The sequence below is a fragment of the Tursiops truncatus genome, chromosome 10 (genome assembly GCF_011762595.2).
Source record: "Tursiops truncatus isolate mTurTru1 chromosome 10, mTurTru1.mat.Y, whole genome shotgun sequence".
Classification (NCBI taxonomy): Eukaryota; Metazoa; Chordata; class Mammalia; order Artiodactyla; family Delphinidae; genus Tursiops; species Tursiops truncatus.
Genome location: NC_047043.1, coordinates 82,253,785 through 82,274,270, shown reverse-complemented (window position 1 = coordinate 82,274,270; position 20,486 = coordinate 82,253,785). Strand labels below are relative to the sequence as shown.

The following is a 20,486-nucleotide window of genomic DNA, read 5'->3' as shown; positions in this document are numbered from 1 at the left end:
CAACCTAGGGCTTCCCTGGTGGCGCAGTGGTTGGGAGTCCGCCTGCCGATGCAGGGGACACGGGTTCGTGCCCCGGTCCGGGAAGATCCCACATGCCGCGCAGCGGCTGGGCCCGTGAGCCATGGCCGCTGAGCCTGCGCGTCCGGAGCCTGTGCTCCGCAACGGGAAAGGCCACAACAGTGAGAGGCCCGCGTACCACCAAAAAAAAAAAAAAAAAAGACCCAACCTAGAGAAACGAGGAGCGTGGTCCTCCTCCCCAAGTCCTCAGGAACAGAAAGAGGTGTGCGAGTTTCAACAGAGATCCCAGACCTGCCTGCAGGTCCTCTCACCCTCAGCCCTCAGCTGCCTCAGGAAAGATGCAGACTTCATGGCTCGCTTTAATTCCTTGCCCTCAAGTACACAGTGTTCACCAGACTCATAAAATCCTCCTTATAAACTTCACATTTGTCTTTACAATTTCAAAAGCCTGTGGTGACTACATTAACTATCTTTGACCCATCTTCTGGACTATTTTCTTCAAATAATGCATATTTGGAGATGAGTCCAACATATTTTTATAATTTAGTTTGATGAGATGGACCTAACAGCAAAGTATGTTTCATACGTAAAACACACACACAAAATAAATGAAACTCTTGCTTACTGTCCTTGAAAAATGACAAAAAAACATTTAGCCAGAGTTTTTCCCCCCCTATTATTTATCCTAATACTGCCAGTTCTGAAACAAAGCAGTTGGAAGCAGAAATTTAGTAACTTTGATTTGTCCCAAGATACATTTTTTTACACTGAGGTCCTATTCCTGACAGTAAGCACATGTGACCTGTTCTAAAAAAAGGATATTTTCCACTTCTTGCACAACTGGAGCAGATATAAACATCAGCCTGTGCAAACTGCCCTGCAGAACTCAAAAGGGAATTAAAAACACACACACATACATACACTTAAATAATTCTATAAATAGCAGTACTCAGGAAAAGGAAATCTCCAATAACACACAAAACCAACACTTAGAATTCCACTTTAATCAAGTTTTCCATCTAATCATATCACACAAGCAATTTGCATAATAAGATCTGAACACCTGCCAGGTTAAGGCACCCCAATCTTGTCTATTTTGCTTCAGATACGTAATTCTGTACATGCTTTATTGTTGTTATAAGGAGGGGGAAAATTGCAATCATGGTAAAGTAGAAGAGAAGGAACTGATATTACCTACTAACATGTGCTAGGCACCCTGCAAAGCACTTTTACATGTGTTTTCTCACTTTTAAAACTTCACCAACCCTAAGAGGACGGTTCTACTGATCCCACTTTACAGGTAAAGAAATCGAGACTCCAAGAGGCTAAGCATCTTGTCTTGAACGCAGACACGGGTGTTAAGTGGCAAAGCCATGGGCACAGCACTTAAGCACAGCTACTTCTGAACCTGTCCACATGCATCCAGTCTCTGCCACCCCAGGTGCCCAAAGACCACAAGGAAGAGCTGGGATTCTGGTTAGAAATATAAAAGGCAATCAGAAATCCTAAAAGTCTGTTTTAAGCTTATGCCTTCCAAGGCGTCTAACATTTTATTTAATGTTATAAAGAAATATATTTGAGTATTGCTCGACCTTCAAGGCCAAATCGAATATGCGTATTCAGTGACAAAATTGAGCCTCAATTTCCCTTCCTCTATTAAATTCCCATTGCTGATGCCCACGCCCCACGGTGATCACACTCCATCCTGTTTGTCTGGCTGGATCTACATGTTCTCTTTCCCTCACCCCACTGAGGCAAGTTTTGGAGAAGGTGCAGCATGATTCCCCATGGGCAGGCCCCGCGCCTTGCACGTGGCAGCACAGACCAGCGCATGAGAGCACGGGCCCAGAGCCAGATCCAGGCCCATCTACTTACTACGCCTTAGTTTTCTTCTCTGTAAAATGAGAATAATAAAAATACATACACCCAAGGTTGAAGTGAGAATTAACTGCGTTAATTCAAGTAAAATATTCAGAATCATTCCTGGCATGTAGTAAGCACTGCGTAAGTTTTACCTGTTTTCAAAATTATAATTAACACTATTTTTCTCATTTATTATTATCATTTTATGTGGGTTTTGCAAGATAAAGTTAACACACATAAAAACACTTAGAACAGAGGCTGGCACACAGTGTGGCCTCAGTTAACGTTAGTTGGGTTTATTGGTATTCATTTGCATGTACTCAACAGATATATGTTGCATATGAATTTGTATGTATGTGCTGACACCACAACTGTTTTTTTTTTAAACCAGCAGAAAGAAACTGTTAAGGACTCGATCAAAACTATAAAATGTGAAAGATTTATCTGCAGCACCTCATTAGGAGGAAAGCAAAAAGGGTTTTACCAAACTTGGGGTAATTTTATGGCATAAAAACACTGGCCTTAGAGAAGAAAGCCAGAGTCAACCAAACGCGAACCCTTTCTGGAAGGTCAGGACTCTCTGCTAAGTAATAAAGAAATAACAACAAGAACAACATCTGCTAACATTTACGGAGCACTTACCATGTGCCCAGCACCATGCTAATACTTTTCCATAGCCAATATCACAGTTAATGTCCTTAAGACTCCTACTAGGAGGCAGGCCCCCCCACTTGCCAGATGAAGAAACTGAGGTTAAAGGTCACCCAGCCTGCCCAAGGTCACCCAGCTTGTTAGGGACTGACAGAAATGCCAGAACAATGCTCTTAATCTCCATGCAAAGTAGCTCCCTGCGGATTGGACAGATAAAAAAATCAAGAAAACTTTCAGAAATCAATAAAAGATGGACAGTTGTCTTGCCAAGAATGGATTATCATTTCATAAACGAAAGGGTATGTTTAGTAGGAAGACAGGAGGGAAAAATCTCAGAATAAGTCCAAGAAATGACAGTAGCCTTGCATAGAAATACGTGTGTGTGAGCGTGCATGTGACACAACAGCTTTTTTCTTTATCATTTCGACACAAACCTGTGACTGCTTCACACACACCTCTTTGAATCAGCATTTGAGAAACACTGCTGTATCTCGTCCTGCCATTATAAACCTAATACTTTCATTCCCATTTCTTATTTGTGGGAAGTTAAATAACCATTATCTAAACCGTTATTAAAACTTTGAGTAGAGGAGAAACTGGAATTAGATTAAGCCAATTCTGAAGTCTGCCCAGGAAAAGGGCATTAGCAGCTACAAAATCACAGAATTTAGCACCGCGTAAATGAAACAAAAGAACCATGAACCTGAAAGATGCTACCATAGTTTTTAATGCTTTTTTTTCAGGACCCAAAGCCCTACAGAGTCCCTTCCCTGCTAGGAGCCCATTCAACAGTTCCACATCTGACCCTGACCCGACTGTGCCAACGTGTGAACTCTGGGTTCACCCCCTCATATTCGGCACTCTTCCTCTGCCACCCACCATTCAGGGCTCATTCCCAGGAGAACACACAAATGTTTCAAAAACCTTTGGGGAGGAACCAAACTGCAAACAGTTCTTCATGAGAACCTTTTCTCATAGTGTGTGTCTTCCACCGTACGACACAGCTTTGCCCGTCCCTGTGAACAACACGGGGTTCCCATCATGTAAATCCATCAGCTTCACACTCCTAAAGGCCAGGAGGTCTGGGTTAGGAATGAAACTGTCTCTCCTCATCAAACACCTGCACATCTGAGCTTAGCCCAAATGAAGAATATAAAACTCCTCTTTGGACAGACCCTGGTGGATACCTATTTTAAAAGAAACCAGAACCAAACCCCCCATCCTGAGTGGGATGCAAAGGGACAAAGCAACACATATTCAAACGACAAAACACTATTGGGCCAGGCATTGTCCTAGGCCAGTCAACCTGCAACAGGGGTGAGTCTGTCCCCCGTGGACATTGGTGGTGTCTGCAGACAAATTTGGTTGTCACAGCTGAGGGAGGGGAGCTACTGGCCTCTAGCAGGTGGAGGCCTGGGATGCTGTTAAATATCCTGCAATGCCCAGGATAGCCCCACATCAAAGAGCTATCCGGTCCAAAGTGTCAACAGCACTGAGGTTGAGAAACTCTGTTCTAGGCTCTGGGGACACCACAGTAAACAAGGAAGAGACAGAAGTCCCTGCCCCCTTGGACCCTGCAGTCTAGTGTGGAGAAACATATCATAAATGTAACACATTAGAAAAGTATAGACTATGTTATAATGTAAGTACTATGGAAAAAAACAGAGCAGGGCGAGGAAGACTGAGAGTTTGGAGGGAGAGCCACTGCATAGAGCGTGGTCAAGTAGGCTCGGTGGGAATGACATTTAAAGGAAGATGTGAAGTTGGTTGGGGAAGGAACGAATGCTATTGCTCTCTGGACAAAGAGAGAAAGAGGGGTCAGCAAGTGCAACATACAAAGGCCCAGAGGTGGAAGGGTCTGGAGTATTCCGGGAATGGTGAGGACACTGGCTGGAGCAGAGGGAGCCAGGAGAGTGGCAGCAGGAGATACAGTGAGAGCAGACAGGAAGCTTTCCCATACAATCTGCCTGGTACCATTTTAAGGGTCTCGAGTTTTACTGATATTAGGAGCTACTGGAGTGTTTTGAGGGTTCTGAGGAGAGAATGACATGATGTAACACATTTTAACACGGGGTTTCTCAACCTCAGCAGTGACAATTTGGGGTCAGATAATTCTTCATTGTGGGGCTGTCCTGTGTACTCGAGAATGTTTAGCAGCATCTCTGGCCTCTACTTAGTAGAGGCCAGTAGCAACCCCCATCCATTGTGGCAACCAAAAATGTCTCCAGACATTGCCAAATGACACCTGGGGGGCAAATCACTCCTAGGTTGAACACCAGTTTTAACAGGAACATTTTGGCTCCTGTGTGAAAAAACCACTGAAAGCGGGTAAGGACGAAGGCAGGAGACCAGGTAAGGGACAGTCACCCAGGTGAGGGCGGGTGGCAGTTTGAACCAAAGTGGAGGCAGAGGAGTTGGTGACAAGTGGGCAGATTCTAGACATATTTTCAACTCCAAGAGACAATCCAGAAAATAAAACTGAGAGACAAAATAGTTGCAGCAGTCTTCACCTTCCAATTTCAACTTTTTCTAAGCAAAATTAAAAAAAGGGAGGTGCCCCGGCAAAGACTTAACGACAAAAAGCCACGAGGAGGCCCTGAACGTGCAGCCCTTGTAGAGTCATACAACAGATGTTGATGACAGTACATTAGACAACTGTGGAAAACAGTACTATACGGAAATTTTGCCAACCCCATATATTTATTCACAGATTTTATTTCACTGGTTTATTTCAAAGAGCATGTGTCTGCTCCACAGACAAGTTTTACAGCGTTTTTAATTTAGCCTTCCTCTGCACACCAGTTCTGTCCCGCACCTGTTTCCAGCTTCAACGTGTGAAGCCAGAGCTTCCCACATCCCCGAATTTTTCTTTACACGTGCAAGCTAGCTCCTGAGGACGTTCAACCCTTGCAAGCCTTTTTCTTCTTTTTTTTTTTTTTTTTTGCCGACTCTGAAAAAGAACAGGCCCCAAATCCTCCAACGTGAGTTTCATGACATTCACTTGGGTTTTTCCAGATGGTATTTTCCTCGCTCTCTCAAACTCATTTATATTATTTATCAGCTACCATCAAAAAGGTTCCAAACAGTCCGGTTATTTCTTTCAGGACCACACACACACACACACACACACACACACCCTCATTCTGGCCATGTAAGCATTTGCTTATAGAAGCAAAAGCAGAGACTGCTCGGTAAAACACTGGTCCCTTCAGCCGAATGCAGATAAAGCCCCAATGAGCATAACCAACAATACCCTTTACACACTATTACTCCACACCCCCAACCCCCAATGCACACAATCTAGGCTCACACACAAAACAGCCATTATGAAGAGAAACCATCAACTAAAGGCTGGTTTTAGGCAACTAACTGCACAGGAGGTTTCCTTCCAATCTCTGTTAAGCATCTGCCAAGAGGCTGCTTCAGCCACCCAGTCAGTGGGTGCGCTGTTCCCACATTTTCTTCCCCGAAGTGGATTCAGACTCTCACACAGCCCCGAAAGAAGCAAACCTGGCTACACTTTCCACTAGATCAAGTACCAGAGCCATGTGCCCCAGCAGCTAAGATCACACCACCTCACTCCTGATTCAGCTGTCTCTCTTGATTCACCCTGATTTCTGGACCCTCCTCCCCTCGGCCAGCCAGGGCCCTTCACCCAGGCCCTACCCACCGAGAGGGGCGGGAAGGAAGGTCTGAGAAGGGTGCAGAAGCACTGCAGAACCTTCCAGTTTCAGCCTCATCTTACCTCACACTGAGAGAGGTGGAACTAAACCCTCTCTACTCACGGCCTCAAATGACCATCTCCCTCTTAGTAAACATTGGAAATGTCCTGAGTAGCCACAGGGCAGAGAAAAAGGAAGACACCCAACCCGTTCCGATGGACGAGTGGGAACGGAGCCAGCATAGGAAGTGGGCACTAGGGGTGGTGGGGCGCCAGAACAGCAGATGTCTTCATTCCTCTCCCAAAAAGTTTTTTAAATCCCCAGAGAATTAAACACTTGTCGCTGCCCAACAGGGGACACTCCCCAAACCCTCCATCTGAAAGCTTCTTCCCCTCCAGGGAAGGCCTGCATTTGAACGGAACCCTATAGCCCGAGGAGTTCAAGCTGGACGAGGAGACACGCCCCCCCGCTCCCGCCACCCCCCTCCGGCTGCTCGCCACCCCCCGCCCCTCCCGCGCTGGGGTGCAGCGGCCGGGAAGGTGAGGGGCGGGCCTTGGGAAACCTCACCTGGAGGCCGCCTGGGGCGGGTTTTCCCAGAGGGGTGGTCGGACTCCTAAGAGGCAACAACACAGGAACTAATTGCTTCCCTCTAACATCGCGCTCGATCCACCCCAAGCTCTCCCTCTCCAAGTGTTCAGCCCGCTGGGATATTCAGGAAAAGGATTCACTCGAAACTCTTTTTCCTCCTTCCCATCCGGACAGCGTCCGGGCCCGGCGCTCCTCCTCCCCCACCTCCGCGCCGCGGCACTCCCCAGCCCCCAACAGCTCTCAGCAGCTGGTATCCCCAACCGAGGGTCCCCTCGTCCGCGCGGCCCGTCCCCGGCTGCCCGCCGCGCCCCCAAAGTGCGCCTGGGCGGAGAACCCCGTTAGCGCACCGGCCCAGCGGTCACGGCCCCCAACTGCGGGGGATCAGTTCGCCCTCTGCCCCGGGGCAAGGGCACGGGGTCCTTGTCCCAGAGCCCCGGCGAGCGGCTTTCCTCGCCCCAGGGTGGGAGGCGCGGGGTTCCCTAGCCGCCGGCCGCGCCTCCCTCCAGCTGTCACCACTCACCTGCTCTTCAGAGGTTGACTCTTGAGTTCGTAATAGGTTTTGGGCTCTTCGTGAAACTCCTCCCCGACTTCGAAATCCGGCACGATCCCCGATTCCGACTGCATGGCTCCCGCTTCCCGTCCTCCCACTGCTCCAAAGTGAGAAGCGAGCCTGGGGCCGGAGGGGAGGTGGCGGGGCCTGGGTCCCCCGAGCGGTGCGCCCCCGCGCAGTGCAGAGCTCAGCCCGCTGGCCCGCGGCGGCCGCCAACCCAGGCGCCCGGAGTTTACACTCGCACCCAGGCGGGAGGGGCGGCTGCCCGGCGCCGCCTGGGATCTGTAGTCCCTGCCGGGCGGCGTACTCCCGGCTTGCCAGGAAAGCCGCTGCCCCTAAAACTACAATTCCCAGAAGGCCAAGCGAGGGCAGAGGCAACGTGGTAGACACCGCTAGTGCAACTCCTGTTTGGATTCATTGTCAATGTCAGCAGCTCCTGTCCCTCCTCTCTCGCCACTTGCTTCAACGGTACAGACGTGGCTATTTAATATTAATAAGAACGGACTCAGCCCTGCTCTCCTACCATCACTCCTCCTCCCAGCTCACACATTCGCGAGGGCACGCCAAGTCCTTATTTTTTTAAAAAAAGGGTTTTGACACTGAAAAGTTTCAGCCTTCAAGCCTCCCTTAAAATAAGACTTTCTGTCAGGCTACATGCTTCCCAGCGCTGCTGCGACAAATCCACTTGTCCTCGGTTTGGAACTGAGTGGAGGAACTTTCCTTCACTTTGTAAGTAAAACAGTACTGTAGCAAGTGTTCTTGTGCGTTCCTTTTCCGTAACTAACTCAATCTGGGCTTTTACAATACTGTTCAGCCATCTGGATGACTCTCCCCTTTATCCAATTAGCCACTTCTAATCTAAAGCGGTACTTGAAAGGTGCGGTTAATTTTAAAACGCACGAAGTTACAAAACAGCGTCGTCACTGTCTGCTTTTAATTTCTCAGTTGGCTGGGAGTTCAAATGAGATTGTCCTGACATTTCAGACGTGCAGTTGTGGGGATCGTGAAATGTACAAGCGTCAACCCCCCACCCCCACCCCACCTTCCCGGCACTCATTTAGGTAACAGATTAACAGGCTCTGTTATGGCTCGTTTGAACTTCCAGTCTTTCCCTCTGATTAGTTTCAGTAGAGTGTTTTCCTCCTTTTAAAAGTGTTTTGAGGCATCAGGGAGGAAGTAGAGAGTTAGAGGGTGGCTTTTAAAGTTCTAAGACCCACAGTTGAAATCCCGAGTCCTTCTCTAAAGTGCTGTGTAATCGTCAGCTTGTCACTTGATTCCTAGAAGCCTTAATTTCTTCATCTGTAAAGGAGGAGATTGGCAAACTTGTTTTTTGAAGCTGTCGCAAGGTCAAATGCAAGAGAGTGATTTGTAATCTATAAAAATGCTGCTCAATGGTCAGTTTTATTTATTAGATCTTGAAGATATACCTTTCAGACTAACACTTCATCTGTGAGTTTGTCCTTTCAAAAGTAATAAATTAAATGATCACCCTGGGAGAAAACTCTAAGGAGGCTAGACTAATAATGGGCACCTCCCAGGAGTTGGCTGTTTGCTAGTTTGCCTCACATGAGGCATTTTTAAGTTCACATTAGGTCCATACCATTAAAATATGACAGAACATGAACCTTCCTAAGAAAAATAGGCTTTTTGTGCTCATGAATATGGGATCCCAGAGTCCATGATAGAGACTGCTGGAAATTAGATGTTAAAAGTTTTAAAAAAAAAAAAAGTGTTATTCTCTGCCAGAAGGGAGAGGAAATGTAAAACATGCAGGAAACATTGAGTCTAGACTCCTAGTCTCATCTTGTTTCTCAACTGTAGGTGGTTGGAATGTGGTAGAAGGGGTTGATTATCATAATAAGTTTGGGGTATTACAGGCATTTAAGGGGTATGGGCCAGAGATGCTATACATCTTGCACAATGACAAACTGTCTTGTCCAAATATCATTGGTACCCGCGTTGAGAAACACTGGAGTCTTCTTAATCTTCTAGTTCACCAGAAGCCTTTTAATGTGAGGAAAGCTATGGACCCTCTCCCCAGAAAATGTAGATGAAAACAAGATTCTTGTGCATAATTTTGGTCTGTTGACCTTTCAAGGCTATCAAGGACTTCAGTTAGAACTGTAGTTTATAACCTCTTTAGAACTATAATGAAACAGTCCATTTTGTCATTATATCCAATAGTGACCTGCTAGACCTAAGGGACCAAACCCAAAGGGGAAAAAACTGTCAGAAAAGCTAACACACCTGAACTTAGCTCCAACTAAGTAAGCTTGCCCATAGGTACACAGAGAAAGCTGTTATTTTTTCCCCTACACCTTTTCTTCTGATCTCATCCTACTCTTGGTTCGTCCTACTCTTCCATTACCTATAGTAGGGTTACTGATGGCAGTGCCGTCGCTACCCAGTGGGAATGGATATGTGACTAGTCCTGAGCCACCAGTGGGTCCATTTTCCTAGCATGGTGATTCCTTTAGGGATGGACACAGTACCCTAACATGACTAGAAGTCCTCCTTGGGACTTTTCTTCTAGGGCAACTGGGGAAGACTGTCTGATTCTTGGAAGCACAGTGCTGGATGGAAGGAACGCTAGAGCTTATTACTTATGGCCCCAAAGGGAAGCTGATCAAAAACGAGAGAGAATGAGACAAGATCAACAATCAAAGAGAAGCGGAAACAAGCAAAACTGAGAAATAGAAAACAACAATAACATTGTTTCAGCTCCCTGTTCCAACCATACCTGAAACCAGATATCCTTGGACTTTTCAGATATATGAACCAAAAATTTTTTTTCTTTTTAGTGGAACTGTTTTGGTTTACGCTTCTGTCACTTGCAACCAAAAGAGCTTTGAGTAATTACCTTAAAAACCTTTTACTCCATTTAATGGACAGTTTTCTGTGGACTTCCATACCATTAATTCATGTAACAAAAAGTTGGGGATGGCCCCCTGGCAGATGACCCCTGTAATCCCTCTTCATTAGTGAATTAAACCCTAGGAGTAGATGCCTCTTCTTTTAAAAAGGTGATGAAGATTAATAGCTCCATACATTTCAACCAAGGACCATGCCTGTTAAAAGCACCAAGGCAATGGCTAGAGACTGTAATTATTGTCATTAATAATATGACCTATATTTATGTAATACTTTACTTTTTATACACATTTGTCACATGGACCTCTTATTGGAGCACTTAAAAATCCAGCAAGGGGAAAGAAATCATAAAGATCAGAGCAGAAATAAATGAAATAGAAACAAAGAAAACTATAGCAAAGATCAATACAACTACCTATGTTTTCCTCTAATAGTTTGATAGTTTCTGGCCTTATATTTAGGTCTTTAATCCATTTTGAGCTTATTTTTGTGTATGGTGTTAGGGAGTGTTCTAATTTCATTCTTTTACATGTACCTGTCCAGTTTTCCCAGCACCATTTATTGAAGAGGCTGTCCTTTTTCCACTGTACATTCCTGCCACCTTTATCAAAGATAAGGTGTCCATATGTGCATGGGTTTATCTCTGGGCTTTCTATCCTGTTCCATTGATCTATCTTTCTGTTTTTGTGCCAGTACCATACCGTCTTGATAACTGTAGCTTTGTAGTATAGTCTGAAGTCAGGGAGCCTGATTCCTCCAGTTCCTTTTTTTGTTCTCAAGATTGCTTTGGCTATTCGGGGTCTTTTGTGTTTCCATACAAATTGCGAAATTTTTTGTTCTAGTTCTGTGAAAAATGCCAATGGTAGTTTGATAGGGATTGCATTGAATCTATAGATTGCTTTGGGTAGTAGAGTCATTTTCACAATGTTGATTCTTCCAATCCAAGAACATGGTATATGTCTCCATCTATTTGTATCATCTTTAATTTCTTTCATCAGTGTCTTATAGTTTTCTGCATACAGGTCTTTTGTCTCCTTAGGTAGGTTTATTCCTAGATATTTTATTCTTTTTGTTGCAATGGTAAATGGGAGTGTTTTCTTGATTTCACTTTCAGATTTTTCATCATTAGTATATAGGAATGCCAGAGATTTCTGTGCATTAATTTTGTATCCTGCTACTTTACCAAATTCATTGATTAGCTCTAGTAGTTTTCTGGTAGCATCTTTAGGATTCTCTATGTATAGGATCATGTCATCTGCAAACAGTGACAGCTTTACTTCTTCTTTTCCGATTTGGATTCCTTTTATTTCCTTCTCTTCTCTGATTGCTGTGGCTAAAACTTCCAAAACTATGTTGAATAAGAGTGGTGAGAGTGGGCACCCTTGTCTTGTTCCTGATCTTAGTGGAAATGCTTTCAGTTTTTCACCATTGAGGATGATGTTTGCTGTGGGCTTGTCGTATATGGCCTTTATTATGTTGAGGAAAGTTCTGACAAAGGATTAATCTCCAAAATTTACAAGCAGCTCATGCAGCTCAACAACAAAAAAACAAACAACCCAATCCAAAAATGGGCAGAAGACCTAAATAGACATTTCTCCAAAGAAGATATACAGACTGCCAACAAACACATGAAAGAATGCTCAACATCATTAATCATTAGAGAAATGCAAATCAAAACTACAATGAGATATCATCTCACACCAGTCAGAATGGCCATCATCAATAAATCTAGAAACAATAAATGCTGGAGAGGGTGTGGAGAAAAGGGAACCCTCTTGCACTGCTGGTGGGAATGTGAATTGGTTCAGCCACTATGGAGAACAGTATGGAGGTTCCTTAAAAAACTACAAATAGAACTACCATATGACCCAGCAATCCCACTACTGGGCATATACCCTGAGAAAACCGAAATTCAAAAAGAGTCATGTACCAAAATGTTCATCGCAGCTCTATTTACAATAGCCCGGAGATGGAAACAACCTAAGTGCCCATCATCGGATGAATGGATAAAGAAGATGTGGCACATATATACAATGGAATATTACTCAGCCATAAAAAGAAACGAAATTGAGCTATTTGTAATGAGGTGGATAGACCTAGAGTCTGTCATACACAGTGAAGTAAGTCAGAAAGAAAAAGACAAATACAGTATGCTAACACATATATATGGAATTTAAGAAAAAAAAAAAATGTCATGAAGAACCTAGGGGTAAGGCAGGAATAGAGACGCAGACCTCCTAGAGAACGGACTTGAGGTTATGGGGAGGGGGAAGGGTGAGCTGTGACGGGACGAGAGAGAGTCATGGACATATACACACTAACAAACGTAGTAAGGTAGATAGCTAGTGGGAAGCAGCCGCATGGCACAGGGATATTGGCTCGGTGCTCTGTGACAGCCTGGAGGGGTGGGATAGGGAGGGTGGGAGGGAGGGAGACGCAAGAGGGAAGAGATATGGGAACATATGTATATGTATAACTGATTCACTTTGTTATAAAGCAGAAACTAACACACCATTGTAAAGTAATTATACCCCAATAAAGATGTTAAAAAAAAAAAAAAAAAAAAAAAAAAAAGATCAATACAACTAAAAGCTGGTTCTTTGAGAAGATAAACAAAGTTGATAAACCTTTAGCCAGACTCATCAAGAAAAAGAGAGAGAGGACTCAAATCAATAAAATTAGAAATGAAACAGGAGAAGTTGCAACGGACACCACAGAAATACAAAGCATCATAAGAGACTACTACAAGCAACTCTATGCCAATAAAATGGACAACCTGGAAGAAATGGACAAATTCTTAGAAAGGTATAACCTTCCAAGACTGATCCAGGAAGAAACAGAAATATGAAAAGACCGATCACAAGCACTGAAATTGAAACTGTGATTAAAAATCTTCCAACAAACAAAAGTCCAGGACCAGATGGCTTCACAGATGAATTCCATCAAACATTCAGAGAAGAACTAACACCCATCCTTCTCGAACTCTTCCAAAAAATTGCAGAGGAAGGAACACTCCCAAACTCATTCTACAAGGCCACAATCACCCTCCTACCAAAACCAGACAAAGATACTACAAAAAAAGAAAATTACAGACCAATATCACTGATGAATATAGAGCAAAAATCTTCAACAAAATACTAGCAAACAGAATCCAACAACACATTAAAAGGATACCATGATCAAGTGGGATTTATCCCAGGTTTGCAATGATTCTTCAATATATGCAACTCAATCAATCGGATACACCATATTAACAAACTGAAGAATAAAAACCATATGATCATCTCAATAGATGCAGAAAAACTTTTGACAAAATACAATACCCATTTATGATAAAAACTCTCCAGAAAGTGGGCATAGAGGGAATCTACCTCAACATAATAAAGGCCATATACAACAAACCCACAGCAAATATTCTCAATGGTGAAAAACTGAAAGCATTTCCTCTAAGATCAGGAACAAGACAAGGATGTCCACTCTTGCCACTGTTATTCAACATAGTTTTGGAAATCCTAGCCACAGCAATCAGAGAAGAAAAAGAAATAAACAGAACACAAATTGGGAAAGAAGAAGTAAAACTAACAATGTTTGCAGATGACATGGTACTATACATACAGAATCCTAAAGATGACACCAGAAAACTACTAGAGCTAATCAATGAATTTGGTAAAGCTGCAGGATACAAAATTAATGCATAGAAATCTCTTGCATTTCTATACACTAACAATGAAAGATCAGAAAGAGAAATTAAGGAAACCATCCCATTCACCATTGCAACAAAAAGAATAAAATACCTAGAAGTAAACCTACCTAAGGAGGTAAAAGAACTGTACTCAGAACACTATAAGACACTGATGAAAGAAATCAAAGATGACACAAACAGATGGAGAAATATACCATGTTCTTGGATTGACAGAATCAATATTGTGAAAATGACTATACTACCCAAAGCGATCTACAGATTCAATGAAATCCCTATCAAATTACCAGTAGCATTTTTACAGAACTAGAACAAAAAAATCTTAAAATCTGTATGGAGACACAAAAGACTCTGAAGAGCCAAAGCAGTCTTGAGGGAAAAAAATGGAGCTGGAGGAATCAGACTCCTGTACTTCAGATTCTACTACAAAGCTACAGTAATCAAGACAATATGGTACTGGCACAAAAACAGAAATATAGATCAATGGAACAGGATCGAAAGCCCAGAGATAAACCCTCGCACCTATGGTCAACTAATCTATAACAAAGGAAGCAAGGATATACAATGGAGAAAAGACAGTCTCTTCAATAAGTGGTGCTGGGAAAACTGAACAGCTACATGTAAAAGAATGAAATTAGAACACTCCCTAACACCATATACAAAAATAAACTCAAAATGTATTAAAGATCTAAATGTAAGACAGGACACTATAAAACTCTTAGAGGAAGACATAGGAAGAACACTCTTTGACATAAATCACAGCAAGATCTTTTTTGATCCACTTCCTAGAGTAACGGAAATAAAAACAAAAATAAACAAATGGGACCTAATGAAACTTAAAATCTTTTGCACACCACAGGAAACTACAAACAAGACGAAAAGACAACCCTCAGAATGGGAGAAAATATTTGCAAACAAATCAACGGACAAAGGATTAATCTCCAAAATATGTAAACAGCTCATGTAGCTCAATTAAAAAAACAAACAACCCAATCCAAAAATGGGCAGAAGACCTAAATAGACATTTCTCCAAAGAAGACATACCAGATGGCCAAGAAGCACGTGAAAAGCTGCTCAACATCACTAATTATTAGAGAAATGCAAATTAAAACTACAATGAGGTATCACCTCACACCGGTTAGAATGGCCATCATCAAAAAGTCTACAAACAATAAATGCTGGAGAGGGTGTGGAGAAAAGGGAACCCTCTTGCACTGTTGGTAGGAATGTAAATTGATACAGCCACTATGCAGAACAGTATGGAGGTTCCTTAAAAAACTAAAAATAGAATTACCATATGACCCAGCAATCCCACTACTGGGCATATACCCAGAGAAAACCATAATTCAAAACGATACATGCACCCCAATGTTCATTGCAGCACTATTTACAATAGCCAGGTCATGGAAGCAACCTAAATGCCCATCAATAGACAAATGGATAAAGAAGAAGTGGTACATATATACAATGGAATATTACTCATCCATAGAAAGGAACGAAACTGGGTCATTTTTAGAGACATGGATGGATCTAGAGACTGTCATACAGAGGAAGTAAATCAGAAAGAGAAAAACAAATGTCGTACATTAACGCATAGATGTGGAATCTAGAAAAATGGTACAGATGAACCAGTTTGCAAGGCAGAAATAGAGACACAGATGTAGAGAACAAATATATGGACACCAAGGGGGGAAAGTGGTGGGAGTTGGTGGTGGTGGGATGAATTGGGAGATTGGGATTGACATATATACACTAATATGTATAAAACAGATAACTATTAAAAACCTGCTGTATAATAAATTAATTTAATTAAATTTTTTTAAAATCCAGCAAAGATAAATAGGCAAGGGTCCCCATTTTAATATGCATTGAACATGCACTGCTTATGAACGTGGCATTGTGTTAGGTACCCAGACTACAAGAATGTGTTTGACTTCCTTCCTGCCCTCAAGTGGCTTGAAGTCCAGGAGTTGAGTCAAGGTTTGCAACACAATGAGAAACCATACCCAAGGCAGCAAATGCTGGGCAGTGATAACCGGTGTGTGATTTATACTTTTATATTCATTTATCTTAACAACTATTTATGGAGCACCTATTCTGTGCCAGCCACATTATGTGCTAGATACAGGGGAAATAGCAATGATGAGCCACCTGTATTCCCTGTACTCAGGACGTGGTCCCTGCCTTTTTAGGAATAGGAATGAAAATGATTTCATGGATAAATAAAGTGATAGACAGGTAAATAATACAAGTGTCTGAAAAAGGAGCAACCACTGAGGGCAAGAAAGAGATGAGTTCTTGGAGGAGAAAAGAAAGGAAGAAAGAAAGAAAGTGGAAGGAAGGAAGGGAGGCAGGAAGGGAGGGAGGGAGGAAGGAAGAGAGAGAAAGAAAAAGAAAGAAGGAAAGAAAGGAAGGAAGAAAGAAAGGAAAGAAGAAATCTAAGGTATAAAATATGAAAACTACCACCAATTCACAGAAAAAAAATGAGAGAGAAATATGTTAATAATACCACAAGGATTCAGTAAGACAAACCCAGATATTGAGAAATTCTACAAGACATTGAGAAATCTTCAAAAAACAAATAGCATGAAATAAAGGGGAAGGAGGAACTGGTACAGGCTTTTAAAGATTTAAAAGACAGATATGTGAATTACATCTTGATTTTAAAAATGATCTGGAAAAAAAAAGACATATCACTGAAATACATTTTGCAGACTTTATCTGAGTTCTGATTTGAGCAAAATAATGAAAATATTTATTATTAATAATAAATTTTATTATTATTTAATTTTTATTTTATTTATTTATTTAATTTATTTTATTTATTTATTTAATTTTAATTTTATTTATTTAATATTTATTTTATTATTATTTAATATTTATTATTAATAAATAATCCAATGCAAAATTTGTGAAGCTTGGATATGAAGCTGATTGCAATGGAGCAATTGAAGAGTCACCAGGGTTAAGAGCTGGGCAATGGGTCTGGGGAGAGTTTTACCTTGTTAAGAACTGTTAAAGAAAAGATTATTCTGACACTTATTGAAGAACAGTAAGCCCAACTTTATTCAGGGGGACTATCGCCATAGGTGTAGGAACTATTGCAATGGGTGGGGTTTTGCAGTAGAGGAAAGATATTGGGCTCAACTTCAAATACAACAAGGAAAGGTGGGGGTTTATATCCAAGAAACAGAATCTGTATTGGGGTGCGGAATGTGGTCAGTGGGTAGAAGATTACTAAAAGTGTAGTGTAATTCTTGGCTTAAACTGACCTAACAGGATTCTTGCTGAAGGCAGGCTCGGGTAATCAGATATTTCCTGGGGGATGGCGGGGATGAAAAAGGTGATCAGATATTGAGGGTGGGAGGTGCTGGTTAAACTGACTTGACAGGATTCTTGCTAAAACTGGTCAATGCAAGTGGAAGTCCAAAAGTCAAGGCCTGGCTGGGAAGAGGATTCAGAGGAGACTGACTAAAATTTCGTCAAGGAGAGACTCAAAGCAAAGAAGTGGCTTTTATAGGGAATACAGCCAACATTTTGTAACAACTTTAAATGGAATATAATCTATAAAATATCGAATCACTACGTTGTACTTTTAAAATTAATACTGTATAAATCTACTTCAATTTTTAAAATTAGAAAAAAATTTTAAAAATTTTTTAAGAAGAAGTGTCTTTTATAGCTCATGAGGCCCAAAGCCAGGCTGTGGCAGCAGGTGACTGTCACCCCACAGTTATCAAGGCAATGGAGGAAGAGTGGTTTGACCCTCGTCTGGACTTTGACTCTAAACCCAATGCAGAGCTATCAGTGAAAGTCATGCTTTCATTCTTGTTCCAAGTTATCTTCGGCCACAGGAACTGAAGTAAGAAGGAGAACACCAAACATTCCATAAGATAATATAGCAGAAAGAGGAGATATACACTCCAAAGTGGGCATTTCTGCTTCTCTGAATTCCTATAAACAGCTACCAAAGTGAGGTTACTGGCTTGTATGTAAAATATTTAAAACATATTTTTCTTATAGAAAAGTAATAATTTTTTTCATTAGAAAATACAGATAAGTAACAGGGAAAGAATTTTAAACACCCATAATACCACTATCCAGAGATATTTGTACCTAGGTATATATATATATATATGATATATAAATATATATATCATATATATAATTTCAATAAATATTCAGAAGGAGATCATACTAAATATACCACTTCATCACCTACTTTTCCCTTTCATGTAGTATTATAAGTGGCTTTCCTTGTCTATAACATCATGTTAATGTTTTTAAAATATACTTTCCATTCAGTAAATTTACTAGAACTTATTTTTCTAATTTCTGTATTGCTGGACCTTTAGATTGTTTTCCATTTTTCACTATTACAGGTAATTTCGCTCCTAACCTAGTAACTAAATCTTTGCTCCCATCCACAATAATCGCCTAGAAATTGAATTGCTAGGCCAAAAAGCAGGCATGCTTTTGAAATTTTTTCAAGAGGGCTCTTTCTAGAATACAAATCTCATCTTGTCCTTTCCCTAGTTTAAAATTTTAGGATCCCCATTGCTCCAGAATAAAGACCAGGCCCTTTAACGTTGGATACCCAGCTCTCCGTGTCCTGGATCTTCCTACCCCTCTGGACCTCCTCTGAGATCACTCCCTGACTTCCATATTAAGTAGCTCCAGTGACCCCAAACTGCTGAAGCTCCTGGAATATGCCAGTCCATTTCTCTCTGTCTGGAGCACCTTTCTCTCCTCTTTTGCCTACACACTTCTTTAGCCTTTAAGACTGAGCTCAGACGTTATCTCCAGGAAGCCTTGCTCTACCCTGCCAACCTTCATCAAGTTCCCTGTTGGTTTAAGGGCCCCATCCCTAAGTTTCCTAGATACACTATCTCCAGTACCCTGTATTGTAATTTTCTGCTTAACCTTCTGTACACAGCTCCCACCACCCCACAACCCTACTCCCATCACCACCACACACACACAGCCAACGCACCCCTCTCCCTGCCCAGACTGTGAGCTCCCAGAGGGCTGCAACCATGCCCACAACGGATGTTTAAGAACTGTCTATTGAATAAATGAATGGGTTAGCCATCAAGTAAAAGAAAGTATGTTTTTTTAGCAAACTCACATTGTTTCTTTTTGTAATGAGAGCAAGGATATTGCAAGTGAAAATGAATTTTTAGAAGGTTTTCCACAGTGTCCATTTGTACATGGGCAAATACTGATGGAACAAAAGAACTAATTTCTTCTCCATCACTAATGCTCTACCCTAGTCTGAACTGATTTATCAGAGCAGAATTTAGCCTGTATCCCAGTAGCATTCCTGATAAGGAAGCTGCGATCTCTTCATTAGAGCAACAAGTGGACACATTCAGACTTGCTAGTGGGAGATCTGGAAAAATATCATGCTGGAAAATAACCGAATGAATCATTTAGCACTTATTAAAGGAACTAAAACCAAAATAAGCCAAGATACATGCACATTTCCTGTTGTGAAGGTGGCTGGGGTAAACCTCAAGGGATTTGACGTTCCCAACCATGTTAGCACAAAATAGTGTCAGAAAGTTTTAAAAGACAAGGACTCATTTGTCAGGTTGCAGATGAAAATATATTCATCTTTATTTCCCCCTAGAACCCAGTGAGGAGTAAAGACTCAATGCACTGCTGTTGAATTGGTTTGCCAAGGTAGTATGCTAAAATATCAAGCCCCAGGGATCGAAGTCAAGTAGCTGGAAAAATAGAAAACTTCTGGCCTAGGAGCAAAAAGGAGGGGCGGTCTCCAGGGACTTGTTTCTTAGCGATGAACTAGAGTGGACCACAAAGGAATTAATACTTGTAAAACACATAGACCAGTGAATGGCATATGACACACTCCACACAAGACTTTTGTGAAATAAGTAAAATAAATAAATCTTTATTTCTTTATTCATTTAAAAAATATCTGTGTAGTACTTACTCTGTGCCACTCACATACTGAGAAAGACTAGTTGACTGATTCACTAAAGGTTTCCAGAGTTTGTTCAATTTAAGCAAAAATAGGTTTAAAGGTATAGTAATAGTCTGACCTCCTTTTCTGCATCAGAAGGGCCTACTGGCTGGCTCTATTCTCTAGCTCCACCACTAACCAGCTGTGTGACCTTAAGTAAGATACCTAAATCACCCAAATCTCAATTTCCTTTTATGTAAAAATGGGGTGATAGAACCAAATTGGTGTTAGTGAGAATTAAATAAGGAAATCAGTATAATGCACTTTGCTTTATATTGTCTGGAACTCGTAAGAACTCTTGGCTAATTTTATATTATTATTACTGTGGATTGTTGCTATTCTTGTTTCTGTTCCTCTTTTGACCACACCTTAAATTAGCCTTTAGGAATCCACTGATCTATGTTTGAGGCACAAAAGAGAACAGAGCACTTTGTTTCCAATGTCAATTCTCTCTTTTTTTTTTAAAGATCTTTTCTTGCAATTATGTAATAAATTACAGTTTGGAAAAGTGCACAAAACATAAATGTATTCTTTTTTCTTTTTTTTTTTTTCTTTTTTTTTTTTTTGCGGTACGCGGGCCTCTCACTGTTGTGGCCT

The 20,486-nt window shown here is 41.7% G+C and overlaps 1 protein-coding gene across 12 annotated transcripts in view; it reads right to left on the bottom strand.

Annotated features, from left to right (window-relative positions):
* MITF (melanocyte inducing transcription factor) overlaps nucleotides 1-7,590 on the bottom strand; it is a 223,542-nt gene extending 215,952 nt beyond the window's left edge. For 4 of the 12 annotated variants that reach the window (XM_073787555.1, XM_073787557.1, XM_073787551.1 and 1 more), the window contains exon 1: nucleotides 7,303-7,582. Coding sequence is in view for 9 of the 12 variants with exons in the window: in XM_073787551.1 (XP_073643652.1) it covers nucleotides 7,303-7,406 (104 nt within the window). In the remaining 3 variants the exon portion in view is untranslated. Of the gene's footprint in view, nucleotides 1-7,302 lie in introns of all 12 variants that reach the window. The other 8 variants (XM_073787554.1, XM_073787549.1, XM_073787548.1 and 5 more) reach the window with 5 other exon arrangements.
* Nucleotides 7,591-20,486: the final 12,896 nt, after the last annotated feature.